Source organism: Coregonus lavaretus, assembly GCF_964263955.1.
Source record: "Coregonus lavaretus genome assembly, chromosome: 40".
Taxonomy (NCBI): Eukaryota; Metazoa; Chordata; class Actinopteri; order Salmoniformes; family Salmonidae; genus Coregonus; species Coregonus lavaretus.
This window is the reverse complement of record NC_140027.1, coordinates 13,704,864-13,729,568: the sequence shown is the minus strand read 5'-3', so window position 1 is coordinate 13,729,568 and position 24,705 is coordinate 13,704,864. Positions and strand designations below refer to the sequence as shown.

General features: G+C 42.0%; 1 protein-coding gene across 1 annotated transcript in view; it reads right to left on the bottom strand.

The window, feature by feature from the left end:
* Nucleotides 1-3,201: 3,201 nt before the first annotated feature.
* LOC311113626 (zinc finger protein ZFPM2-like) overlaps nucleotides 3,202-24,705 on the bottom strand; it is a gene marked incomplete at both ends in the record, with an annotated part of 135,544 nt that continues 114,040 nt past the window's right edge. Inside the window, 2 exons of the mRNA XM_084156887.1 lie at nucleotides 3,202-5,645; nucleotides 24,427-24,669. Coding sequence (XP_084013013.1) covers nucleotides 3,202-5,645; nucleotides 24,427-24,669 — 2,687 coding nt within the window. The remainder of the gene's footprint in view (nucleotides 5,646-24,426; nucleotides 24,670-24,705) is intronic.

Genomic DNA, 24,705 nt, shown 5'->3' with positions numbered 1-24,705 from the left:
AATACTTTTTTCCCCCACTGACTTTGAGAAAGCTTTTCCTTTTCTTTTGGGTTGAGGGCTCTTTACAGGGGACTCGGTGTCCGATGAAGACCGTGGCTGAGGGAGGGGAGCAGAAGTGCGTTGTCTAGACATGCGGCCAGGCTGAGGAAGAGGAGGCTCTGCCTGAGGAAGGGGAAGCTGTGGCTGGGGAGGCAGATGCTCTGGCTGTGGCTCATCAACCTATATAATCATCTTCACTGTACAAACAAGACAAAAGAGAAAAGAAAATCATGACTAAAACACACTTGTATTCATTCATTGACAAATCTGACTCAAAAGTCAGATATATAAAATAAATAGTTCGAACTATGAGAATGTCAACTAAAGTGATAATTCAGTGACAAGAAATAATACACATAGCATTCTATTGTAAGTAAACTTGCGCGTGGGCCTCTAAGCTAAGCTAGCGCTAACTTACGTTGAGCTTCAGTTACTCAAATAGATATTTTAGAATGTATGTTTTGTACTCATACAATAAATTAGTAATAGTAGTATTAGAAGTAATAAATAACAATGGGATTACATACTCTTCTGATGCTTGAGTAGGGCCCTGGACACGATAACCTTCCTTCTCATCGTTGGGGTCTGGTTCGTCCGGTCTAAGCAGGTCCTCATCATCTGATTCAGAGTCAATGGGGATACATGGAGTCCAACTTTCATCTGTTACAATTAATAACGCCTCTGTAACTGTATATTTGTTACTATAGCCTGACATATTTGAATAAACTTTGCGTTTTCCCTCCGAAATTCTAGTGTTGTTGTGCGCTCTGCGTAACCGTGCGTAACGCAGCAAGTCAACTAATATGAGACAACCGGTTGGTCGATTATGACATGTGACTCTTCTATTGAAAGCTCTGGAGCAGTAGAATTAAATGAGCACAAAGACAAACCACGGGGATTGCATCATATATCCAGAAGATGGCGACAAAACAGTGCCTGTTGTGATTGAACCAAACTACTGACTTCATCTTCAAACACATTGTTGGCCATGTAAAACGATGGAAACTCATTGAAATCGACTCGGAATGAGAGAGAGACCCTAGAGTATCTTTTCAAGTGGTTTTATTCGATCAGACACTACTTTTGGTAACAGAAACAACAAAGGTAAGACACAGTTTGTTGTTGTGATAAAAAAAAATGGAAGTTTGTTATTGACGTTCTTTGATTAATAGTTTAGTGAGTGTTGGTCATAGAGGAACACGGCTATCACTGTTGGAATCTGTGAGGTAGCAGCTTTTGAATGGTGTATCGTTTGTGTAGATAGGTTGAGAAAAATACGTTATCTGTCTACGAATATACGGGCATGCACGGTTTCAAAATACAGTACTGGTTTTGCTATATGCTTATATATTTGCTTGGAGTCTGAATATTATTTCATTTGGGCAACAACAGTTTAGCTAGATTCACAGTTGAGACGCTTCTCGTTCCAGTAGTGTATAACATTCAGGTATTCACACATGTTTAAAAACCGTACTATGCCATTGTTTGAGATTGCGGGAGGAGTCCCCCGGATATGGGGAACCTCGTGATGAAGAGGTTAAATTACATATAATTGGCATTTTTCATATGTACAAATGAATTTACAAATAATGTGAGCCTTTGTTCGTGCAAACAAAACCATTAGGAGCTAAAAACATTCATACTTAAAATAAAGATCTTTGTGGCCACCATTTTGTCTCACAGACTTACATACAAAACCATCCAGCTAGCCTTGCTTCATTCACAAAATCTATACAATTTTCACTCGAGACGGGAGAGTTAACTTGCTTCTTCGTTCTCAATGTGAAGAAGAGCAGCGCGCACAGGCAGTAGCAACACTCTGAATGTCTCTCTCTAGTGGTAGCACTAAATATTGACACTCCAGTTGATGATTTTAAAAACAGAGGGAGAACTTGTGTTAATTAAAAACCAATCTATTAATTGAATTGAACAAAAACCTTATATATATGCATTGAAAATACATTTGCGGTACATGCTTCACATATCAAATAGAGTGTGAGCCATATACCAAATTATTTCATAAACACAGCAATGCAAATGCGCATGCAGCCTTGAAAAACCTATATCAGTCATACTGTTACATTCTCCATGGGTATAATCGGGATTTGGAGCCAATATGTAACGTTATGAAATCACGTTGCTGCGACGTGTTGAGATGGTAAGGAAGATGACCAAATGTGGTGGTTATGATATTACCTTCAGATTACGTTGTGGGAATTACCAATAACTACCAATCCATTACGTCAGGGTTGGTCGTGGTTACGTAACGTGTTTGCTGGGAGATACTGTAGATAGACATCACAAAGCAAGTTGGGCCTGAGATTTTAATTTTAATTTCCACAACACATAACATAAAAATATCAAACATTTTGAGAAATTTCATTCCGAACACAGGCATGCATAGCAACACATTTTAACAATGTATTTTTTGACATTGGAATAATCACAACCTTCATGGTAAACACTCATAAACCTTTTATCAACAATTCATCAAATCAGACAAAATAAACATATTAATTCACTCTTTCATAATACTGCAATAGAGATTTTAAAAAAGGACAACAAAATCAACAAACAGAGGTACACTTAAAAAATTACAACGTTTTGCATCAGAGTAAAACCAGACATTTAAATGAATATACAAACTGCAATTTACACATAAAGTACATGACAAAGTTCTACACTGAAATATAAGATCAACAAACGTGTCCTATCATTCCAAAAACAGTATTATTTTAATCACTTCATGATGGTAAACATACTAAAACTCAATAATAATCTGTATAGATAGACAAGCGCTTCTGAGGCTTTTCAACCAAAAATGAGTTATTGTTGTACATATCTTCATAATCAATAAATATGCATTCAAAAGTCAACAATTCTCTGTGCGTATGACATACGGTTTTAGAATTAATTAGCATAAACATCATTATTTTTCAATTAAATATCTATTAAAATCTTAACACTGAAAGTATTTTTCTAATACAATAAATACAACACAAAGAGGGCAAAAAATATGACACCTTTTTTTGTCCAACAAACATGTTTGCATTTTGCTATCAAATTGAAGGGAGATGGTACTCTTGATTGTCCACCAGCAGTGCTGTATTTAAGCTGTGTGTGGCAGGTTTAGGAGGAGAGAGACTGGGCACCGAACCAAACTCATTTGACGTGCTCAGCGGTGTGTGACGAGCAGTAGAACTTCTTGTGCGTTATGAAGTTGGACAGGTTGTTGAACTGGATGTCGCAGGGGCGGCAGTATTTGACATTACCCTGTGTTGCCTGGATGGAGTCGTTCAGGCCTCTTTTCACACAGGAAGTTAGGACCTCCTCTGTCTTTGAAACTACTGGGGAGGATAAAGATGAGGAAGTGCTCTTCTTGGAGTTGACACTGAAAGGACTCTCTGAATCTGACAAGGATGATACGTGGCTGTCTGGGAGATGAGAGTTAACAAGCTTGTTGTCCTGGAGTGTGTTTTCTGTGTCTATGACCATGTCCTCAGGCCCCTGGCGGCCATTTTGGGGCAAAACACCTTGTGTTTCCTGGTAGCCATCAGGCATAGGCTGATTTTTTTCCACCTCACTCCCTTCATTGGGGCTTTGTCTCTGCTCGCTGAGCTCTCTCTGCATCACCACTGTATCTGTGGTGTAGTCGGCAGGCTTGATTCCAAGAAAGGGTGAAATCTGTTCATCACGTCTCATTTTCTTAAATAAAGGAGGGTTAAATTCTTGCGACAGAAACTCGTCCATGCTTTCCTCTTTGATGACAGCGAGCTGATCCCCCTTAGTGCTACCTATTTGAAACAACACCTCATTGGCTCCATTGGTGACACATTTCTCCAAGTTTGTATCGTTGTCATCTACTGGGTTGTTAAACCCTCCTCTTTTTACGACCGCAGATGTTTTGTGATCTGGAGCAGTGACTGGGCAAGAGCTCTGTTTGTGCGCAAGGTAGTCTTCCACTTTGTTGAAGCTGATCTTGCACACTGTGCACTCGTGATAGTCCATGAGTCTTTTATGGGTGGTAGATAATTTACCAGGGCTTGATGATGAACACTTTTTACTGAGATCAATAGGGCTGTCCAGTTCATCTTGCGCTATGGCATTGCACTTAGATATCAGAGCTGATTTTGTGAAAGGGAGATTAGCCTCTGGATGCTTAGGAACCATGCCAAGGAACATGTACCTGGGGTGAAACTGGTTACCGAATATCTCCCCTGGGTCTTGGTACATGCCTGGTCCTCCAATGGGTGCTATCCCAAAGTAACGTGGATGATGATTCATGGAAGACCTCTGTTGTTCGTGGTTGGGACCGTTCATTTCGAAGTTCTTCCTCCGTTTCCGTGTACGCACTGTTCTCTGGGTGGCGGGCAGTTTGTTGCCGTGCGCTCGTTTCATGGGCGGGTCATGACGCGTGGCGCAGTAATACTGCTTGTGAACCATATAGGTCTCTGTACGACTGAAGGTGATCTTACAGGGTTCACACGTTGTCTTGTTAGGGTCTAAGATTTCTGTCTTTGGCGTTTGAGACATTTTGGGACTTGTCACGTCTCCCTGTATAGAGGGGTTCTCATCTGTTCTGGTGGGGGTGGAGGGGTTCTTCACAGTACCTGGGAGCTCAGCCTGTACCTGTGCCTTCCCCTCCCCAACCTTGAACAGGTCTAGTCCTGACAGGTTCAGGCGGGGGGAAGTGAGATGACTGTTGGGGTCAGATAGATGACCCTGACCCATGTTTAGGCTGCCCAACCCACCCAAACCCCCACTTTTAGGGCTCCCTGTATCGGTCACTTTGTCCAGGACACTGGCGTAATCATGTGGCTTGGCCACGTGCTGCCAACCACTATTACAGTAGTGCTTTTTATGAATTAAGTAGTTGTCCAAGTTCCCGAAAGTGATATTGCATTCGAAACACGTGGCCCCTTTGGGGACAAGGTTGCTGTACATGACATGAGCAGGGTAGTGGTTAGTACCTCCATGCCTCAGTCTACGGTGGACCAACTCGGACATCTTAGCCAGGATCTCCGAGGCCTGGGGGGCAGCTGTTATGTCCTGTGAGAAGGGGAAATGGGATAAGAACGGCCCCATGGGGAAAGCAGCGGGGCCCATGTTGTTCTGGATGGGCGAGGACGCCTGGCGAGGGCTGGAGGGCTCCGATTTGACACTGGTGTAGGAGAAACTAGCTCTGCTTCCTGAGTTAGGATCAGCTTTCACTGGGGAAGTCTCTATCTTTTCCAGCTCCGCATTGGGACTGGTCCTGGTGTCAAGGCTGCTACCCAGCACTGGGCTCTGAAGGAGCTCCCTCCCCTGCTCCATCTTGGCCTGCTGGGGTCTCCTCTCCACGCTGCTGCCCCCCTTGGGAGAGCACTCTGTATCGGCCTGACTGAGCTGTCTGAGTGGGCTGTGACTGTGTCCGTGGATCTCGTGGTGCTTGTCCAGTTCTCTGGGGGAGGTGAAGTTGAAGTGGCAGTGGGAGCACCGGTAGCCTGTCTGAGACAGGTGGGAGAGAATGTGCTGCTGGAGGCTGGGGAGAGAGTCTGCTGTGTGGTCACACACTGTGCATTTCATGCTGCCGCCTCCAGTGGACACCGCCTCCTCCACCTTAACACCTAGGGAGGAGATTACAAAGACATTTTAGATTGTTAATATATTTACACTCTTAGTAATAAGGGTATGGTTAGAGTGCAGTACTGTTCCCTGGGATACAAAAATATCAAAATACACATTAGGGCACAGTACTGTTCAGTACCTTTTAGGGTACATGTGCGGATAATGAGTATAAGGGTACATTTTTGTACCCAATATTTTGAATATAAAGGTACAATAAACACACTCTCACTCTCAAAAAAAGGGGTACGATGTGAAGGTACATTTCTGAACTTTTGTACCCTCAATAAGGTACAATGATACATGTTTGCCACCTAAAGGGAACTAACGGATTTGTCACTGGGTTGGTACCCTAAAAAGGCACATTTGTACCATAATCATTATCATTACCATATTTCCCAGCATGCTCTACTGCAGGTAGATTTTGTGCAATTGCTTTTAATATCTGTGTTTTTGCATGTACATTGATTCATTTATTAATCTTAAACTACACAAAGATAAATAAGATAAATGTACCTAAACTAACTACGATTTTATGCACCCGTTACTGAAATCATGGTAACTTTCCCAGGTTTTTCAAAAATTCCAGTTGGTAGATTACTGGAAACAGGAGGGAATAAGCAGGAAATCCTTCAACCAGGATTTCTTGAAAATCTGGGAATTTTGTAAACCATGGGTTTCAGGCCACTGTATTTGGGGAAAACTTGAAAATAAGGCCTTATGCGATATGTAATGTCATAAAGAGACTAATTTGAATAATAACATACACCTAGGAACTCACAGGACTGAAAATGAACAAATTCAACAACCATGTCTCTGTCACTAACAAATACAGTCATGGGTGGTAACTCTACAATTCACTCGAAAAGGCAAGGCACACTGGGAAATTATATTGGCGGCTTGATTTATTGGGGGCGTGGCTTTCAGTTAGTTATTGTTGGACACCCGTGAGTGGAAGTGTTGTACCACTTTAACTGGTCTATGGTAGAGGTACGTTTTTGTCACGTACCAAGAACATATGGCTTTGTCACTGTGTTGGTACTCTTTAAAGACAACATTTACCTTTTCTAAAAGCCTGTGGACTACAGAAAGGTAATATCTGAGGTATGAACTGGGATACAATTATTTACCTATAACTATAGGTACAAAGGATGACCTTACAGGGCACCACCCCAGTGACAAGTGGTTGCACCCCTTTAAGAAAAAAATCCTTTATTTCTGAGAGTGTATGATATTTGTACAGCATATGTCTATTTTTATTTAACCTTTATTTTGAGAGGGAGTCAATGCTGAGACCAAGATCTATTTTCCAGATGAGCCTTTACACTACACATTCATATACATGTTATTATACACAACAACACACAAAAAGCAAAACACAATCATAAAAAAACAGAAAAATTGTTCAGTGAAAAAGACCCCTAACAACCGTCTGAAATGCCCTAGAGACACCAATTCCTCCAATTTTAAAGTGTATTGTAGATCATTACACGACAGAGGTGCAAAAAAACTAAAAGCAGATCTACCCAACCCAGTGGAGATCGAAGGGATCTCCAGAGTTAGCTATCGCTGAGCCCCGGTCCGGTAGCCTGTAAATCTATAGGCTAGCAATGAGGTAAGGTATGGCAGACATTTATGCAAGAGGGCTTTATGGACAAAATCCATCTATGAGACTTCAAGGAGGGCCAGCCCACATTCTGATAAAAATGGTTGTATTTGTATTTATTTGTATTTATTAGGGATCCCCATTAGCTGCTGCCAAGGTTCCTAAAACAAAATATAAAACAGTACATCAAATAACAATATTACACCACTACACATCTACAATACAAAAAAACGTATAATATCACCACACAACAATATTACAATGTACATGTGTGTAGAGTGCGTGTGCTAGTGCTTGAGTGCGTATGCGTGTGTCTGTACCTTTGTGTGTGTCTCTTCACAATCCCCGCTGTTCCATAAAGTGTATTTTAATCTGTTTTTTTAATCTGATTGTACTGCTTGCATCAGTTACCTGATGTGGAATAGAGTTCCATGTAGTCATGGCTCTATGTAGTACTGTACGCCTCCCATAGTCTGTTCTGGACATGAGGATTGTGAAGAGATCTCTGGAATGTCTTGTGGGGTATGCATGGGTGTCCGGTGCTAGTAGTTTAAACAAACAGCTCGGTACATTCAGCTTGTCAACACTTCTCACAAATACAAGTAGTGATGAAGTCAATCTCTCGTCCACTTTAAGCCATGAGAGATTGACATGCATATCATTAATGTTAGCTTCACGTGTACTTTTAAGTGCCAGCCGTGCTGCCCTGTTCTGAGCCAATTGTAATTTTCCCTCTTCACTACTGAACAGTAGACCAGGTGCGACAAAACTAGGGCCTGTAGGACCTGCCTTGTTGATAGTGTTGTTAAGAAGACAGAGCAGTGCTTTATTATGGACAGACCAGGACCTCTATACCAGGCGGTGTCAGAGGAAGGCCCTCAAAATTGTCAAAGACTCCAGCCACCCTAGTCATAGACTGTTCTCTCTGCTACCGCACGGCAAGCAGTACCGGAGTGCCAAGTCTAGGTCCAAAAGACTTCTCAACAGCTTCTACCCCCAAGCCATAAGACTCCTGAACAGCTAATCATGGCTACCCGGTCTATTTGCACTGCCCCCCACCCCATCTTTTTACGCTGCTGCTACTCTGTTAATTATTTATGCATAGTCACTTTAACTCTACCCACATGTACATATTACTTTAACTACCTCAACTAGCCGGTGGCCCCGCACATTGACTCTGCACCAGTACCCCACTGTATATATAGCCTCCCTACTGTTATTTTATTTTACCTCTGCTCTTTTTTTCTCAACACTTTTTTGTTAATGTTTTATTTTACTTTTTTTATTAAAAAGAAATGCACTGTTGGTTAAGGGCTGTAAGTAAGCATTTCACTGCAATGTCTGCACCTGTTGTATTCGGAGCATGTGGCCAATCAAATTTGATTTGATTTGATTTGATTTGACTTCTCCCCATCTTAGCTACTGTTGTATCAATATGTTCTGACCATGACAGTTTACAATCCAGGGTTACTCCAAGCCGTTTAGTCACCTCAACTTGCATTACAAGATTCAGTTGATGTTTAGGTTTTAGTGAATGATTTGCCCCAAATGCAATGCGTTTAGTTTTGGAAATATTTAGGACTAACTTATTCCACCCATTCTGAAACAAAGAGCTGCAGTTAGTTAAGTGTTGCAGTCATTTCAGTCGCTGTAGTAGCTGACGTGTATAGTGTTGAGTCACCCGCATACATCGACACACTTGCTTTACTCAAAGCCAGTGGCATGTCGTTAGTAAAGATTGAAAAAAGTAAGGGGACTAGACAGCTGCCATGGGGAATTCCTGATTCTACCTGGATTATTATATTATATTATGTTGGAGAGGCTTCCATTAAAGAACACCCTCTGTGTTCTGTTAGACAGGTAACCCTTTATCCACAATATAGCAGGGGGTGTAAAGCCATAACACATAAGTTTTTCCAGCAGCACACTATGATCGATAATGTCAAAAGCTACACTGAAGTCTAACAAAACAGCCCCCACAATATTTTTATCATCAATTTATCTCAGCCAATCATCAGTCATTTGTGTAAGTGCTATGCTTGTTGAATGTCCTTCCTTATAACCGTGCTGAAGGTCTGTTGTCAATTTGTTTACTGTAAAATAGCATTGTATCTGGTCAAACACCATTTTTTCCAGAAGTTTACTAAGGGTTGGTAACAGGCTGATTGGTCGGCTATTTGAGCCAGTATGTCACGTCTCCTCCCGTTGCTCCCCTCCGGTGCTCTGATTCGCCGGTCTACTGAGCCACCGGTCTGAGCGCACCACCTTGGCAAAACCGGAAAGGAAATCCTACGCACCCTAATCACCTCCAGCGCACCTGCACCTCATCATCTCATCACCACCCCTATTTAGCCCTGGACTGTTCTGGATGATGTTGTGTGTGATTGTTAAGCTTCGTGTCGTTTACGCTCTCTTTCTTATTTCTCTTTATCATTGTTTAGTAAACCTTGACCTTGTTAATTCCTGCATCTGCGTCCTGCCTCTTCGTATACTCAGTACGTGTCACACAGTAAAGGGGGCTTTACTATTCTTGGGTAGCGGAATGACTTTTGCTTCCCTCCAGGCCTGAGGGCACACACTTTCTAGTAGGCTTAAATTGAAGATATGACAAATAGGAGTGGCAATATCGTCCGCTATTATCCTCAGAAATTTTCCATTCAAGTTGTCAGAGCCCAGTGGCTTGTCATTGTTGATAGACAACAATAATTTTTTCACTTCTTCCGGAATTCCAAAGTACAATGCTTGTCTTTCATAATTTGTTCAGATATACTTGGATGTGTAGTGTCAGCGTTTGTTGCTGGCATGCCATAACTACATTTTCTAATCTTGCCATTGAAAACATCATTAAAGTAGTTGGCAATATCAGTGGGTTTTGTGATGAATGAGCCATCTGATTCAATGAATGACTGTCACGCCCTGACTCAGGGGACGCTTAAATGTTGAGTCAGGGTGTGTATATTCTTTGTTGTGCGTTTTCAATGGGTGTTATTCTAGTATGTATATATCTATGTTGGCCGGTGTGGTTCCCAATCAGAGGCAGCTGTCGCTCGTTGTCTCTGATTGGGGACCATACTTAGGCAGCCTATTGGCACTAGTGGGTTGTGGGATCTTGTTCCTTGTAAGGTATGTTGTGTGTGCTACCTTGGACTTCACGTTTCGTTTCGTTTATTGTTTTGTCGAGTGTTTATTATGTTAATAAACATGTACGTATATCACGCTGCGCCTTGGTCTGTCCCGTCCTTCAACGAACGTGACAATGACGGATCCGAGTTAGCCTTTTTTCCCAAGTATTTCATTTAAGGTGCTCCAAAGCGTTTTACTATCATTCTTTATATCATTTGTTTTTGTTTCATAGTATAGTTTATTTTTATTTTTATTTAGTTTAGTCACATGATTTCTCAATTTGCAGTACGTTTGCCAATCGGTTGTGCTGCCAGACTTATTTGCTATACCTTTTGCCTCGTCCTCTCAACCGTACAATTTTTCAATTCCTCATCAATACAAGGGGATTTAGAAGTTTTTACATTCATTTTCTTAATGGGTGCGTGCGTATTACTAACTGAAATAAGCAATTTCATAAATGTGTCAAGTGCAGTGTCTAGTTGCTCCTCATTACACACCACAGACCAGCAAATATTTTTTACATCATCAACATAAGAATCACTACAAAACATATTGTATGACCTCTTATACACTATATTAGGCCCAGCCTTTGGAACTTTGGATTTCCTAGATATGGCTACTATATTGTGATCACTACATCCTATGGATACTGCTTTAAAGCACATTTATGCAGCATTAGTAATGATCAATACATGTTGATGATTTCATTCCTGTGCTGTAGCCCTGGTAGGTTGACTGACAATCTGAACCAGGTTGCAGGCACTGGTTACAGTTTGACGTTTTTTCTTGAGTGGGCAGCTTGATGAAAGTCAGTCAATATTTAAATCATCCAGAAAATATACTTCTCTGTTGATATCACATACATTATCAAGCATTTCACACATATTATCCAGATACTGACTGTTAGCACTTGGTGGTCTATAGCAGCTTCCCACAAGAATGGGCTTTAGGTGAGGCAGATGAACCTGTAGCCATATTACTTCAACAGTATTTAACATGAGATCCTCTCTAAGCTTTACAGGAATGTGGTTCTGAATTTAGACCACAACACCTCCCCCATTGGCATTTCTGCCTTTTCGGTAGATGTTATAACCATGTATTGCTACCACTGTATCATCAAATGTATTATCTAAGTGAGTTTCAGAGATAGTCAGAGTATGAATGTCATCTGTTACAAGCAAATTATTGACTTCATTAACCTTTTTTCTTAGGCTACATATGTTCATATGGGCTATTTTTTGCACTTTTCTGGGTAGCTTGATTGTTTTTAATGTTTTACTGGGAAGCTTATCAGAAGTAGACTTGCTTATGTTATTTATATTGGAGATGATAGCACATGGTGAGCTGCACCCAGTGGACTTCCTACTAGGGCACTCCACCTCAATGCTAATAGTGTAACTCTGGTTCATTGGCACATGATTACTGCATACAATCGCTGTAGGATCAACAGAGTGCAGTTAGGAATTCAGGGCAGTTAGGGGGACATAAATTGTGCTACTGCTAACACCCCTGGGATAATGTACATTTGATGCAGCATTATGGCAACTCAGCATCACAATGGTAGGGATTAACTGAGCTGGACTTGGGTCATTGACAAGTCATTGTCTCAACGCAGCCTTGAAATGTGTGGACAGAGACCAGGAGCCAAGACTAATCCGATGGACTCCGCCATTCCTGTAGAGTATCTTCTGTTTCCAGAAGGTGTCAAAGTTATCTATAAAAGTGATTCCAACAGAGCTACAGTAATCTTTTAGCCAGGTGTGTAATGCCAATAGCCTGCTGAATCATTCAACCCACGGCCCAACGATGGTACCGGACCTGAAATTATTGGCCACTTTTTTTGGAATCTTTCAGTGCTAGAATCAGTTCTTTCAAATCAATTTTCAGAAGTTACGAGCTAGCCCTCCTGATGTCGTTTGACCCCACATGGACAACAACAGCATCAGCCCATGGCAGCATTCGTAGAACGGTCGGAAGCAGCCTTGTAATGTCCTGTACTCATGCTCCTGGGTAGCACAAGGTTTTTGCACTGGGAACCGAGATGAAGGCGCCGGAACCTCTGGATCCAGGGCGGCAAAGCCGTTTCTGGTCTGTGTCCGGTATGGGCTTAACATCTCCAAGGAGGCCCTCATTGCCAGAGGACGCTTTCTTCGACTTCCACGGCGAGTGACATATCTCCATGGCTGGTTGGTTGGGTTGAGAACAGGAATATCCCCCAAGTCATCCAGGAGCATCCTACTAGCTCCGTTCTCCAGGGAAGGGGGAGACCCCTTCGGGGAGGGATCCCTACAGAGTACCGGCCAGTCGGCTGTGGAGAGCCGACACGGCGGCGACACTTCCACCAGACCAGAGCGGCGCCCAGCTACTTGGGTAGAATAAAAATAAAAAGTAGATGGATGTGGATTCCCCAGTAGCTTTTGTAGGTTCGCTACTTGTTTGCTAAGAGTAGCCACTTCGCCCCTGTAGTCCTCTGCAAGCAAACAGTTGCTACATTGAAAATCTGTGCGGTCCACATTGTCCCGGAATAAAGCAAAGCAAACACAGCTCCTGCAGGGTTGAAAACATTCAATAGCGATCTCCATTTGAGACTGCCGAGCCAGCTAGGCTAGCTGGGTATCTGTGTCTCTCTCTTTACATGGAATCTGGCAGGATCCCGGAACAGATAGTAGTGTTCATAGCAACTGAGCCCAACTGAGCCGCGGGATCCAAAATTAAAAAGTATATAAAATCTAACTTTACAAGAAAACACTGTCACAACTTTACAAAAACAATAAACCGAGGTCTCTCATTCTGCGTTCAGCGGTCAACAACATATGATGTGTACTCAACCTATCGGCCGTAATAAAGCGCAACGCGCTATGATCAACTAAATATAGATGATATTGCCATAGTCAATAACTGGAATAAATGTTGACTGAATTATTTGTTTTCTGCTATTTAACGAAAGACAGAACCTGTTCCTATAGAATAAGCTTATTTTAATTCTTACTTTCTTGACTAAATCATCAACATGGTTTTTGAAAGATAGCTTTTCGACAATCCGAATGCACAGATATTTATAGGCGGGGACACAATCAATGAGGGCACCATCCAAAGTATGTATGCATAAATGATCAGATAATTTTTTACGTGATTTGGGAAAATAACATATACTGTATTAAGGTCAAATTTCAGTTCGACAAAGGCTTTCTGCAGGGCAATAAAGGCAGATTGAATCTTTGACAGAGCCTGGTCAGCTGTGGGGTCAATAGCATACACCACTCTGTCGTCTGCACACAGGTGAAAGTTAGAATTTTATATAAATAAACCAATATTGTTCATGTAAATAGTGAAAAGAACCAGACCAAGAATCGATCCCTTTGTTATGTCCATAAAACCTAAATTAACACCATCAGTAAATACACACTGTGTTCTGTCCTTTAAATAATTTTCAAACCAGCTACAGTGCCTTGCAAAAGTATTCATCCCCCTTGGCGTTTTTTCCTATTTTGTTGCATTACAACCTGTAATTTAAATTGATTTTTATTTGGATTTCATGTAATGGACATACACAAAATAGTCCAAATTGGTGAAATGAAATAAAAAAAATTACTTGTTTCAAAAAATTCACAAAAATAAATAATGGAAAAGAGGTGCGTGCATATGTATTCACCCCCTTTGGTATGAAGCCCCTAAATAAGATCTGGTGCAACCAATTACCTTCAGAAGTCACATAATTAGTTAAATAAAGTCCACCTGTGTGCAATCTAAGTGTCACATGATCTGTCACATGATCTCAGTATATATACACCTGTTCTGAAAGACCCCAGAGTCTGCAACACCACTAACCAAGGGGCACCACCAAGCAAGTGGCACCATGAAGACCTGCTCTCCAAACAGGTCAGGGACAACGTTGTGGAGAAGTACAGATCAGGGTTGGGTTATAAAAAAATCCCACGGAGCACCATTAAATCCATTAATAAAAAATGAAAGAATATGGCACCACAACAAACCTGCCAAGAGAGGGCAGCCCACCAAAACTCATGGACCAGGCAAGGAGGGCATTAATCAGAGAGGCAACAAAGAGACCAAAGATAACCCTGAAGGAGCTGCAAAGCTCCACAGCAGAGATTGGAATATCTGTCCATAGGACCACTTTAAGCCGTACACTCCACAGAGCTGGGCAGAAAGAGTGGCCAGAAAAAAGCCATTGCTTAAAGAAATAAATGTTGAAGGCATCTAGCACATCACAAGTAGGAAGGTGTTGAAGTGAAAACAAAGATTCACTAGAAGTTGATGGAACTTCCATCAAGCTGGGAAAGAGCCAGGCAGTTGACTAGCTGACCAAGGTCAGTTAAACCACAATTTATTTCAAATAAAAAGCCTGCCGAGATAAAATGATGATTAAAAGCATCACTTAATTTTTCTCAGTAGTGATGCCAGAGTCTGACACAACTTGCTTAGGTACAGAAGGACAGGAATTTTCACGCTTCAGTGCATTAACTGTTTTCCAAAATGTTGACCTATCACTACCAGAGTCTGAGATAGAACTTAGAAAGTAGCTAGATTTAGCTTTCTTGACTGAGGAAGTGCATCTATTTCTCAATTGCCTGACAGCTACAAAATCAGTTTTTCTAGCCTTGGCCCAGACCTGATTTCTCATCGTAACAAGACCTGAAAGTTCTGTAGAGAACCAATGATTTATTCAATTTTTTACTCTAAGGCATTTAACGGGAGCGTGTTTGTCTGCAGGTAGTGCTGAGCGATTAGTGCTTTTTGAGGTTGGTTCGGTATCGGTTCGATTATAAAAAAATGATCACGGTTTTTGATTTCGGCTTGTCATGAAGGGTTTGGCAGAGACACTGTCTTCAGCCACCCTCTGGTGAAACGTTTCCTATTGGGAAAGCGGCGGCTTAGGCCAAGGCCTATAGCCACGCTTCCCCAGTGGGATTTGGCTTTGGTACGCGAAGCGCTCTGTGAGCCGCCGTTCCAACCATTGAATCAAATTCCCCTCAAGATGTTGTCTTTGAAGATGGCACTGTTGCTCGCTTTGACCACTGCTAAGCGTGTCACTGATTTGTGTGCTCTTTCGACAAGACCTGACTGCCTTGCCATTAATGGCGATCTGAACAGAGTGGTGTTACGTCCTAACCTGGCATAAGAGCTCATACAGATCACAGATCGTAGAGCTGTGGGCCTTCTCTCCCCCTCCCCATGGTGAGAGGAGAGAGGAACGGCTCCATCGTCTGTGTCCAGTGCGTGCCTTGGCGCGCTACATGGAACGCACGGCGGTGATTAGGTCATCATCTCAGGTGTTTGTGTGTCACGGTGCGGCTGCACTAGGTAGACCACTTTCTAAACAGCGTCTGCCTCATTGACTTTGTGAAGGCATTGAGATGGCTTATGAGGCTGCAGGGCGGCCATTGCCTCTGGGTATAAGAGCCCACTCCACTCGTGGAGTGGCGGCTTCTACTGCCCTTTTCAGAGGAACAGGGGTAGAGGATATTTGCGCAGCGGCGTAGTGGTAGTCACCGTCTCCTTTTATCCGTTTCTATCTCTTAGATATGTCTTCTAACTCTTTGACTCAGTCTGTACTCAGCGGACTTGAGCTAGGAGGAAAGATGCAGGACTGAGGGGGCTGGTCTCCATCAGGTCCGCTCTTTTCTAGGAGAGAGACATATGTGACATGACTCCTGACTGATATTCTCAGTACAGTAGAAGGCATGTTGTTGAGCTGCCCACCAGTGTATAACTGGGTTAGGGTGGAATGATGAGGGAAATAGTGTTTGTAATTTTGTTTACATTACTATTAGACCGGTCATGTAATATTGACGGATCTGCTGGTTCAGATTAGTATGGCTCATATTCTGGTTATCTGCCCACTAGACATTGGCAATGCCTTTGGACTAGGTGTGGCGGATTGTACTGAGGACACAGTATATTGTGACACAGTGTGTCACAGTACTGTGGGACTTGGTCGCAGCCATTGCTGGGCCCGACCTTTTCAATAGGTGGGAAGTGTTAAGCTCGGCAGGGAGTACATTTTGGAACGTTGCGCTCCACCTTAAACCAATAGGAGCAGAGCTTCCCTATGGGGCGGAGCTCCAGGATATACAACGATAGTTACCAGAGTTCTAACTCCAGTTCTATGAGTGGAGCGGAGCCTCATAGGACTTAAGGCCCTGCCGACCATTATTGCTGATTGAGGGGAAGCATCCCCTTATATAGGGACACCTGTACTCCTATTGGCTGCAGGTGTGTGCATCATTTTTTCTCAGGATATTTGCTGTCTAGGCAGCAGGGTAAACCAATAGGAGCAGAGCTCCCCTATGGGACTCCACTCCATTCATAGAACTGGAGTTACAACTCCGGTAACTATCGCTACTTGTATGCTAAATAAAGGATACATAAAACGATGGGGTAGATTAAAACACACAATGTCTGATTGGAGGGAGTACAGTGGAATTATCTTCATCATGTTTTGTTTGTAATTAAAACGTTTGGGTTGCTGATTAAGATGTGCTATGGTGAATGTTAACGAAATGTACACGTTCTCTTCCAGGAGAGAAGGGTGTCATTATCTCTCTCTTTGGAATGTTTCCTGAGACTGTGGTCTGGGGAGTGCCGTTAGTGAAATTCAGCAGTTTTATAAGTATAAAGGTATTTGGATTCAGCCATAAAGGGAGCTACCAAATTAAATAAGGCCTGGCCATTTTTGTTTGTTTTTGCCCTATGGCTTGCAAATACCCTCACACAACACACTTGTTATGAATATTTGTTAGTGTTTTAATACCGTGTTTGACTTCTTGAATGGACTATTTCATTTGGGTTTAGTGGGTTTTTCACAGGTTAGACAGACTGCACTGTCACGAATTCCGCCGAGACTGCTCCTCCTCCTTGTTCGGGCAGGCTTCGGCGTTCGTCGTCCCCGGAGTACTAGCTGCTACCGCTTGATGTTCTCTATGTTTGTTTGGTTTTGTCTTGTTGGTGCACCTGTTTCGTATTATGTATTGATTAGGTCACCTATACGTTTCCTTTGGTTTTGTTTGCAGTTGTGTGTTGTTGTACGCCTGTCCGTTGGTGTATGTTTATTGTTTTCTAGTGTTTAGTGTTTTACGCACCGTTTGCGTAATCGCTCGCCTCCTGTGTGTTGAGGCCCGTTATTTTGTATTTGTCTTTGTGACAATTAAAGTCGGTTTGACTAAGCTTCTGTCTCCAACACCGCATCCACATCAGCCCTTGACATGCACCTTAAAGGGGCACACACATGGAATTTTCTGAAGTTTTAGTTTTCTGAGTTTTAATTAAACTTTTGATAAGAACTGTACTGAAGACTTACTGTACACCTCGGATACGAAATTTATGAAATATTTGACTGTTTTTAAATAATTAGTCTACTATAGAATGAAACACTTCTTTGAACGGTTTGAATGACCTCTGACCTCTGTTGTGACTTTCTAGTGTGGTTTGATCTCCCTCACTGAAAGCAGAGAAACATTGGATGATGATTTAAAGGTCATATGTAATACTGATTTGAAGGTTATTTGTAATACTGATACTTATGATGAATTTATAGTTCATAGCCCTATTTGTGATTTGGTCCACGGGGGAGAAGGAGAGGGTGTTTGCCTTTCAATAAGGGTAGGCTGTCTTAAGTCTATTTTCCTATGACCGTATGGGTACAATTCTTTCTTTACAGAGTTATTATGGATTTGTTATTTTAAATTTGTTTTTATTTCACCAGTAGTGTTGCTGTTTTTCCACATTAATCACATTGTGAGTAATGTGTCAAAATGGGGGAGTTACCAGTCCTCTGAAGGTTTTTGGATTGAAGTTTTACACACCTTGAGTGATATAGAGAAGTGTATCGAGTGATATATGAAGGAGTGTATTGTTGTGTTGTTTGTTCTGTTTTGTTTCGATACAAATCTCACCAGATTGGGTCTGCTGGATGATCGAGATGACTCCCTAAGGATTAGTGGTCTAACTTCCTGATCCTGTAATTTGAAAACATTGTTTCAACAGAATGTGTTGTTATTCTTTGACATTTGTCTTAGAAATTTGTATTGAGAATATTGGTAAAAGTAATACTTTTTTACACAGTCAATGCTTGTCTGGATTTCCTGAATCAGAAATGGACTGAACTAAACTGTTGTTCTGATCTGTCCTCTCTCAAGGTTATGGTGATCGTGACTACAGATGGTATCTATATGCATGAAAGGGATAATTCGGCCAAGAACGGTGTGAACCTCAAAACCCCCTCTAACCGGTTGAAGAAAATGACATTCAATACGGTCCTGCACCACTTCGAGCCAGCAACCTGTACACAGCATCTAATCGAAGCTATCAACTGCTTTTTCTCTCATGCCTTTTGTCTCAGGAGTGCGACAGGAGTGAAGTGAGCATGGAGAGAGATCCGTTCCAAAACTTCTCTAATGTTGCTGGTATACTGGTTGGCAAATGGACAAGACATAATAGGCGTTGTGGTGGGGCTCAGGTGAGACATTAGTCTGTCTGGGAAAATCAGATTATTCCTGAGACATTGAAATTGGGACATTATCATGGGCCATCCATTTTGAACTATAATGCTATCTGAAGAAGAAAATGAAGAGATGCCAGAAGAACGAGTGCCTGGAGGGGGGGGGGGGGGTTGGTCAACTGTGCCCATAATTGTCTAAAATTGTTTATTTTGGGGTATCAGGTTGATTGAGGAGGTCTACACACTGCTAAATTTATAGTAATTTAGACTAAGAATGCATTGAGATACTGATCTGTAATTATAATCCTAATGAGGAAGTTAATACTAGAATTATGGATAATTATACTGTATGTTAATATAGATGTACATTCTGCCAGTGTCGATGTGTGCTAAGTTGAGGGTTTTAACTTTGAGTGATAGGACCAATGTGAATCACTAAGAATTGTCATTCTAAATTTGGTTTCGATCATTAATTGGGTTTTGATTATGATTTGTAAACTGACTGATTGATTTGAGTAAGTTGTTAGTATCTTAATAACTATATGAGAGAAGCAATTAATGTATTATGGATTGATTGTTTTGATTGTTGTTATGCTAATTGTGACATGGGTAAAGAAGTTGTGTACTAAAGATATTGACACTATTCTCAGCATGTCTTGGTGAATGGATGGAGAGGGTGAACTGATCCTGAGAGTGAAACTGATCCTAATCTATTTGACCTACGTATATTCATTAGTAAATTACATTTTTAATGATAATGTTAATGTTCAGGAACTATGCTTCTCCTGGGTCATGTTCATTAGGCACTAAATGGAATACATTTGACTTAAACTGGGAGTCACTACCTGGATTGTCCAACAAGATATGCTCATTTTAGTTTCTACAGATGGTGTTATGGGGATCGAAATAGTTATTTCCACCATGCTGACCAATTGGAGTATGCTCAGTAGCAACATGATGATTTTGTTTCGTACTGATGAAAAATGTACTTTGATTTAGATTGCTGAGAATTTCTTAATGATATTTTAACGTTTATATCATTCCCAATGAAGGATAATTTATGTTAAGGTTTAAAAGCTCAATAAACCAACGGATGGTCATTTACAATGGTAATATATAAGTTTTTTATATGCTTAAGTTAAAACTTGTTTGATGTTTTATTTGGTTTTCTACATTTGTATTAATGTATTTTTAAACCTTGTAATTTTCTTTGAAGTTGAGACGCAAGTCTCAAAATGGGGGAATATGGTTGAAAAATTACAAGATTATGTTTAATACTGTTTTATGCAATAGTATAGGGTTCTTAGAAACTCTCTCTTCTGTGTCTGTGTGAACTGAGAGGAGCCTCTGAAGTTGGGCCTGGCAATTGATTTAGGGATGGCTAGGTAATAAATCCAACAGCCACATTCCATTTCATGATTAATGGTGTGTGAGAGGGAGATGTCTCTGCTCTGACTGACCCTGCATTTTCATAGACTGAATTGGTGTTTGTGTAATGTAAGGTACCAAGGAGAGATGGCTCTGGTATGGATAATGTTGATAAGAACCATGTCTTGGGGGCCAAACCCTGGTTTCCATCCAATGAGAACAGTCTTCACCGCAGATACTGTCTGCTGTGAATTATTAATTTATTTCATACAAATCCTAACCTTTTGACTCATTCCACACATCTGCTGTTTGTCATGTAGAGTGAGAGGGGGTGGGTATCTTGCTATAAAATATCTTTGTATTGTCTGTATGTCAGAGCTCTCAACCCAACAGTCAAGAGTGTTGGGTCGACCAGCCTCACTTACTACCTTATTAATACGTTTTGAAGAGAGTAATATCCTGATTGGTGATTGACCCTGTCTCTCCTCATTATTGATTAGAATTTCCTTGACAGTATCTATATTTATGGTATTTTATATAATAGCACTGGACGGGCTTACCATAGTGGGCTTCCCAATTGGGCTATAGGTAACAGAGCTAACAGTGGAATTCAACTTTATGGTCACAAGATTATTACTGACAATAACCCTGGGAATATGGTTATCTGTAGCAGAATGATGATAACGCAGTGAAATAGTGGGAGTGGGAAAAGTGACCTGAGCAGGGGTTGGGCTGTTTTTGAGTCAATGCTTTATAAGAGCCTCCTCGCTCTTAACTTTTGCCCCTTTCATATTTGGATGCAAGTCATCCCTCTTGTAAAACTGGGGCCTCTCCCAAAAGTGGTCAAAATTGTCAGTCCATCGAGGAACAGTAGGATTTAAGACAGTGGTGTAGCCAGAGGAGATGACTAAAGTGTCCATTCCGCAACCTATTGTTGGTAGAGGCCCGGAAATGAGAACCTGCTTGTCTGTCTCCTTTAGTTTGTCTGAGCACTCTGAAGTCAGCTTTTAATTGCTCTGATTTACGAAGATTGTACTAACACGAATGACTACCGTGTGAGCATTCGGGTGCTTCTCCATCACAGCAGGGACCTGGTGATCAATGTCCTGAACACGGGCTCCAGGGAAGCAGTGGGTCCTTGCTTCCGCGATCACCACATCCCTAACAATGGAGCTCCCTATAACAACCACCACTGGAGGACGACAATAGGGTTGCTGCGAGCCTGTGGGACGTGCTATGGGGGCTTATCCAGGGGATGGCTGGCTCAGTAACCCAGGACCAGATCCAGAAGAGCTTGCGCTGGGTGCTGAGGTGGGTGACCAATAGAGCTCTTGGCCACGCACACTAGTTGTGGGTTTGGCATCGAAATGAGAATGCATGAGCAGAAAATAACCACATACCTACTGTAAAATATGGTGGTAGATCTTTGATGTTATGTGGCTATTTTGCTTCCACTGGTCCTGGGGCCCTTGATAAGGTCAACGGCATCATTAACTTTATCTAGTACCAGAATATTTGAGCCAAAAACCTGGTTCCCTCTGCCAGGAGGCTAAAACTGTATCTTCCAGCAAGACAATAACCCCAAGCACACATCAAAAACCACAAATGGTTAATTGGCCACAAAATCAACATTTGGTATGGCCATCTCTGTCTCCAGACTTGAAAACCATTGAAACCCTGTGGTTTGAAATGAAGAGGGCAGCCCATAAGTGCAGACAAAGGATATCAAGGATCTGGAATGATTCTGTATGGAGGAATGGTCTAAGATCCCTCCCGATGTCTTCTCCAACTTATAAAACATTTTAGAAAAAGGCTCAGTGCTGTTATCCTTGCAAGGTGAGGTATTGAAATGTATTGAAAACAGGTATTAATTTTATACAGTAATCTTTACTCATTTTTATCAAGGGTGTCAATAATTTCGGACCCCACTGTATATGTACTGTATATACATATACACTGAGTGTACAAAGCCTTAGGAACACCAGCTCTTTCCATGACATACAGTGCATTCAGAAAGTGTTCAGACCCCTTCCCTTTTTCCACATTTTGTTATATTACATTCACACAATACCCCATAATGAAAAAGCGAAAACAGGTTTATGACATTTTTGCAAATGTATTAAAAATGTAAAACAGAAATACCTTATTTACATAAGTATTTAGACCCTTTGCTATGAGACTCAAAATTGATCTCAGGTACATCCTGTTTCCATTGATCATCCTTCAGATGTTTCTACAACTTGATTGGAGTCCACCTGTAGTAAATTCAATTGATTGGACATCATTTGGAAAGGCACACACCTGTCTATATATAATGTCCCACAGTTGAAAGTGCATGTTAGAGCAAATAATCCAAGCCATGAGGTCGAAGGAACTGTGCGTAGAACTCCGAGACATGATTGTGTCGAGGCACAGATCTGGGGAAGGGTACCACATTTATTTTGCAGCATTGAAGGTCCCCAAGAATACAGTGGCATCCATCATTCTTGAATGGAAGCAGTTTGAAACCACCAAGACTGTTCCTAGAGCTGGCCGCCCAGCCAAACTGAGCAATCGGGGGAGAAGGGCCTTGGTCAGGGAGGTGACCAAGAACCCGATGGTCACTCTGACAGAGCTCCAGAGTTCCTCTGTGGAGATGGGAGAACATTCCAGAAGGACAACCATCTTTGCAGCACTCCACCAATCAGGCCTTTATGGTAGAGTGGCCAGACGGAAGCCACTCCTCAGTAAAAGGCACATGACAGCCCGCTTGGAGTTTGCCAAAAGGCACCTAAAGGACTCTCAGACCATGAGAAACAAGATTCGCTGGTCTGATGAAACCAAGATTTAACTATTTTGCCTGAATGCCAAGCTTCACGTCTGGAGGAAACCTGGCACCATCCCTACGGTGAAGCGTGGTGGCAGCATCATGCTGTGGGGATGTTTTTCAGCGGCAGGGACTGGCAGACTAGTCAGGATCGAGGGAAATATGAACGGAGCAAAGTACAGAGAGATCCTTGATGAAAACCTGCTCCAGAGCTCTAAGGACCTCAGACTGAGGGTGAAGCATTTCAAGCATTTCAAGCATTTACAAGCATTTCGCTACACCTGCTATAACATCTGCTAAACACGTGTATGTGACAAATAACATTTGATTTGATTTGATTTGAATGTTCTCCTTCCAACTGGACAATGACCCTAAGCACACAACCAAGACAACGCAGGAGTGGCTTCGGGACAAGTCTCTGAATATCCTTGAGTGGCCCAGCCAGAACCCGGACTTGAACCCGATCGAACATCTCTGGAGAGACCTGAAAATAGCTGTGCAGTGACACTCCCCAGCCAACCTGACAGTGCTTGAGAGGATCTGCAGAGAAGAATGGGAGAAACTCCCCAAATACAGGTGTGCCAAGCTTGTAGCGTCATACTCAAGAAGACTCAAGTCTGTAATCGCTGCCAGAGGTGCTTCAACAAAGTACTGAGTAAAGGGTCTGAATACTTACTGTATGTAAATGTGATATTTTTTGTATTTCTAAAAAACAGTTTTTGCTTTGTCATTATGGGGTATTGTGTGTAGATTGATGAGGGGAAAAAACGATTTAATCAATTTTAGAATAAGTCTGTAACGTAACAGAATGTGGAAAAAGTAGGGGTCTGAATACTTTCCGAATGCACCAGGTGAATCCAGGTGAAAGCTATGATCCCTTATCGTTTGTTAAACCCACTTCAATCAGTGTAGATGGAGGGGAGGAGACAGGTTAAAGAAGGATTTTTAAGCCTCGAGACAATTGAGACATGGATTGTGTGTGTGTGCCATTCAGAGGGTGAATGGGCAAGACAAAAATTGTAAGTGCCTTTGAAAGGGGTATGGTAGTAGGTGCCAGGCGCACCGGTCTGAGTATGACAAGAACTGCAACGCTGCTGGGTTTTTCATGCTCAACAGTTTCCCGTGTGCGTCAAGAATGGTCCACCACCCAAAGGACATCCAGCCAACTTGACACAACTTTGCGAGGCATTGTTGTCAAAATGGGCCAGCATCCCTGTGGAACGCTTTCGACACCTTGTAGAGTCCATGCACCGAAGAATTGAGGCTGTTCTGAGAGGGGGGTGCAACTCAACATTAGGAAGGTGTTCCTAATGTTTTATATACGCTGTGTAAATGTCTCACTGTATTGGAAATGAACACTATCAAATTGACAATAATTTGACAGTACCATCATGATGTCAACATATTCTCCTCTCTGCTCACCATTGTGGGTGTTCAAGTGCATCTCCAAGGCCTGCTGTGCTGGTCCAGTTATATTGCAGTGTGGGTAGGGGCCAGGGCCTACGTTGGTCATGTGATGGGGACCAGTCTTCCTGTCTAACTGCTCTGTCATCATGTCTGAGACTGAGTCCCTCTGTCTCCTGCTGCAATAGTACATCAGATGAGCTTGCAGGTTCCTCTCACTGCGGTACCATATCCCACACGCCTTACAAGGGAAGATGTCCTCTGCAGAAAGACAGAGATGAGGCGAGTTCACTCCCT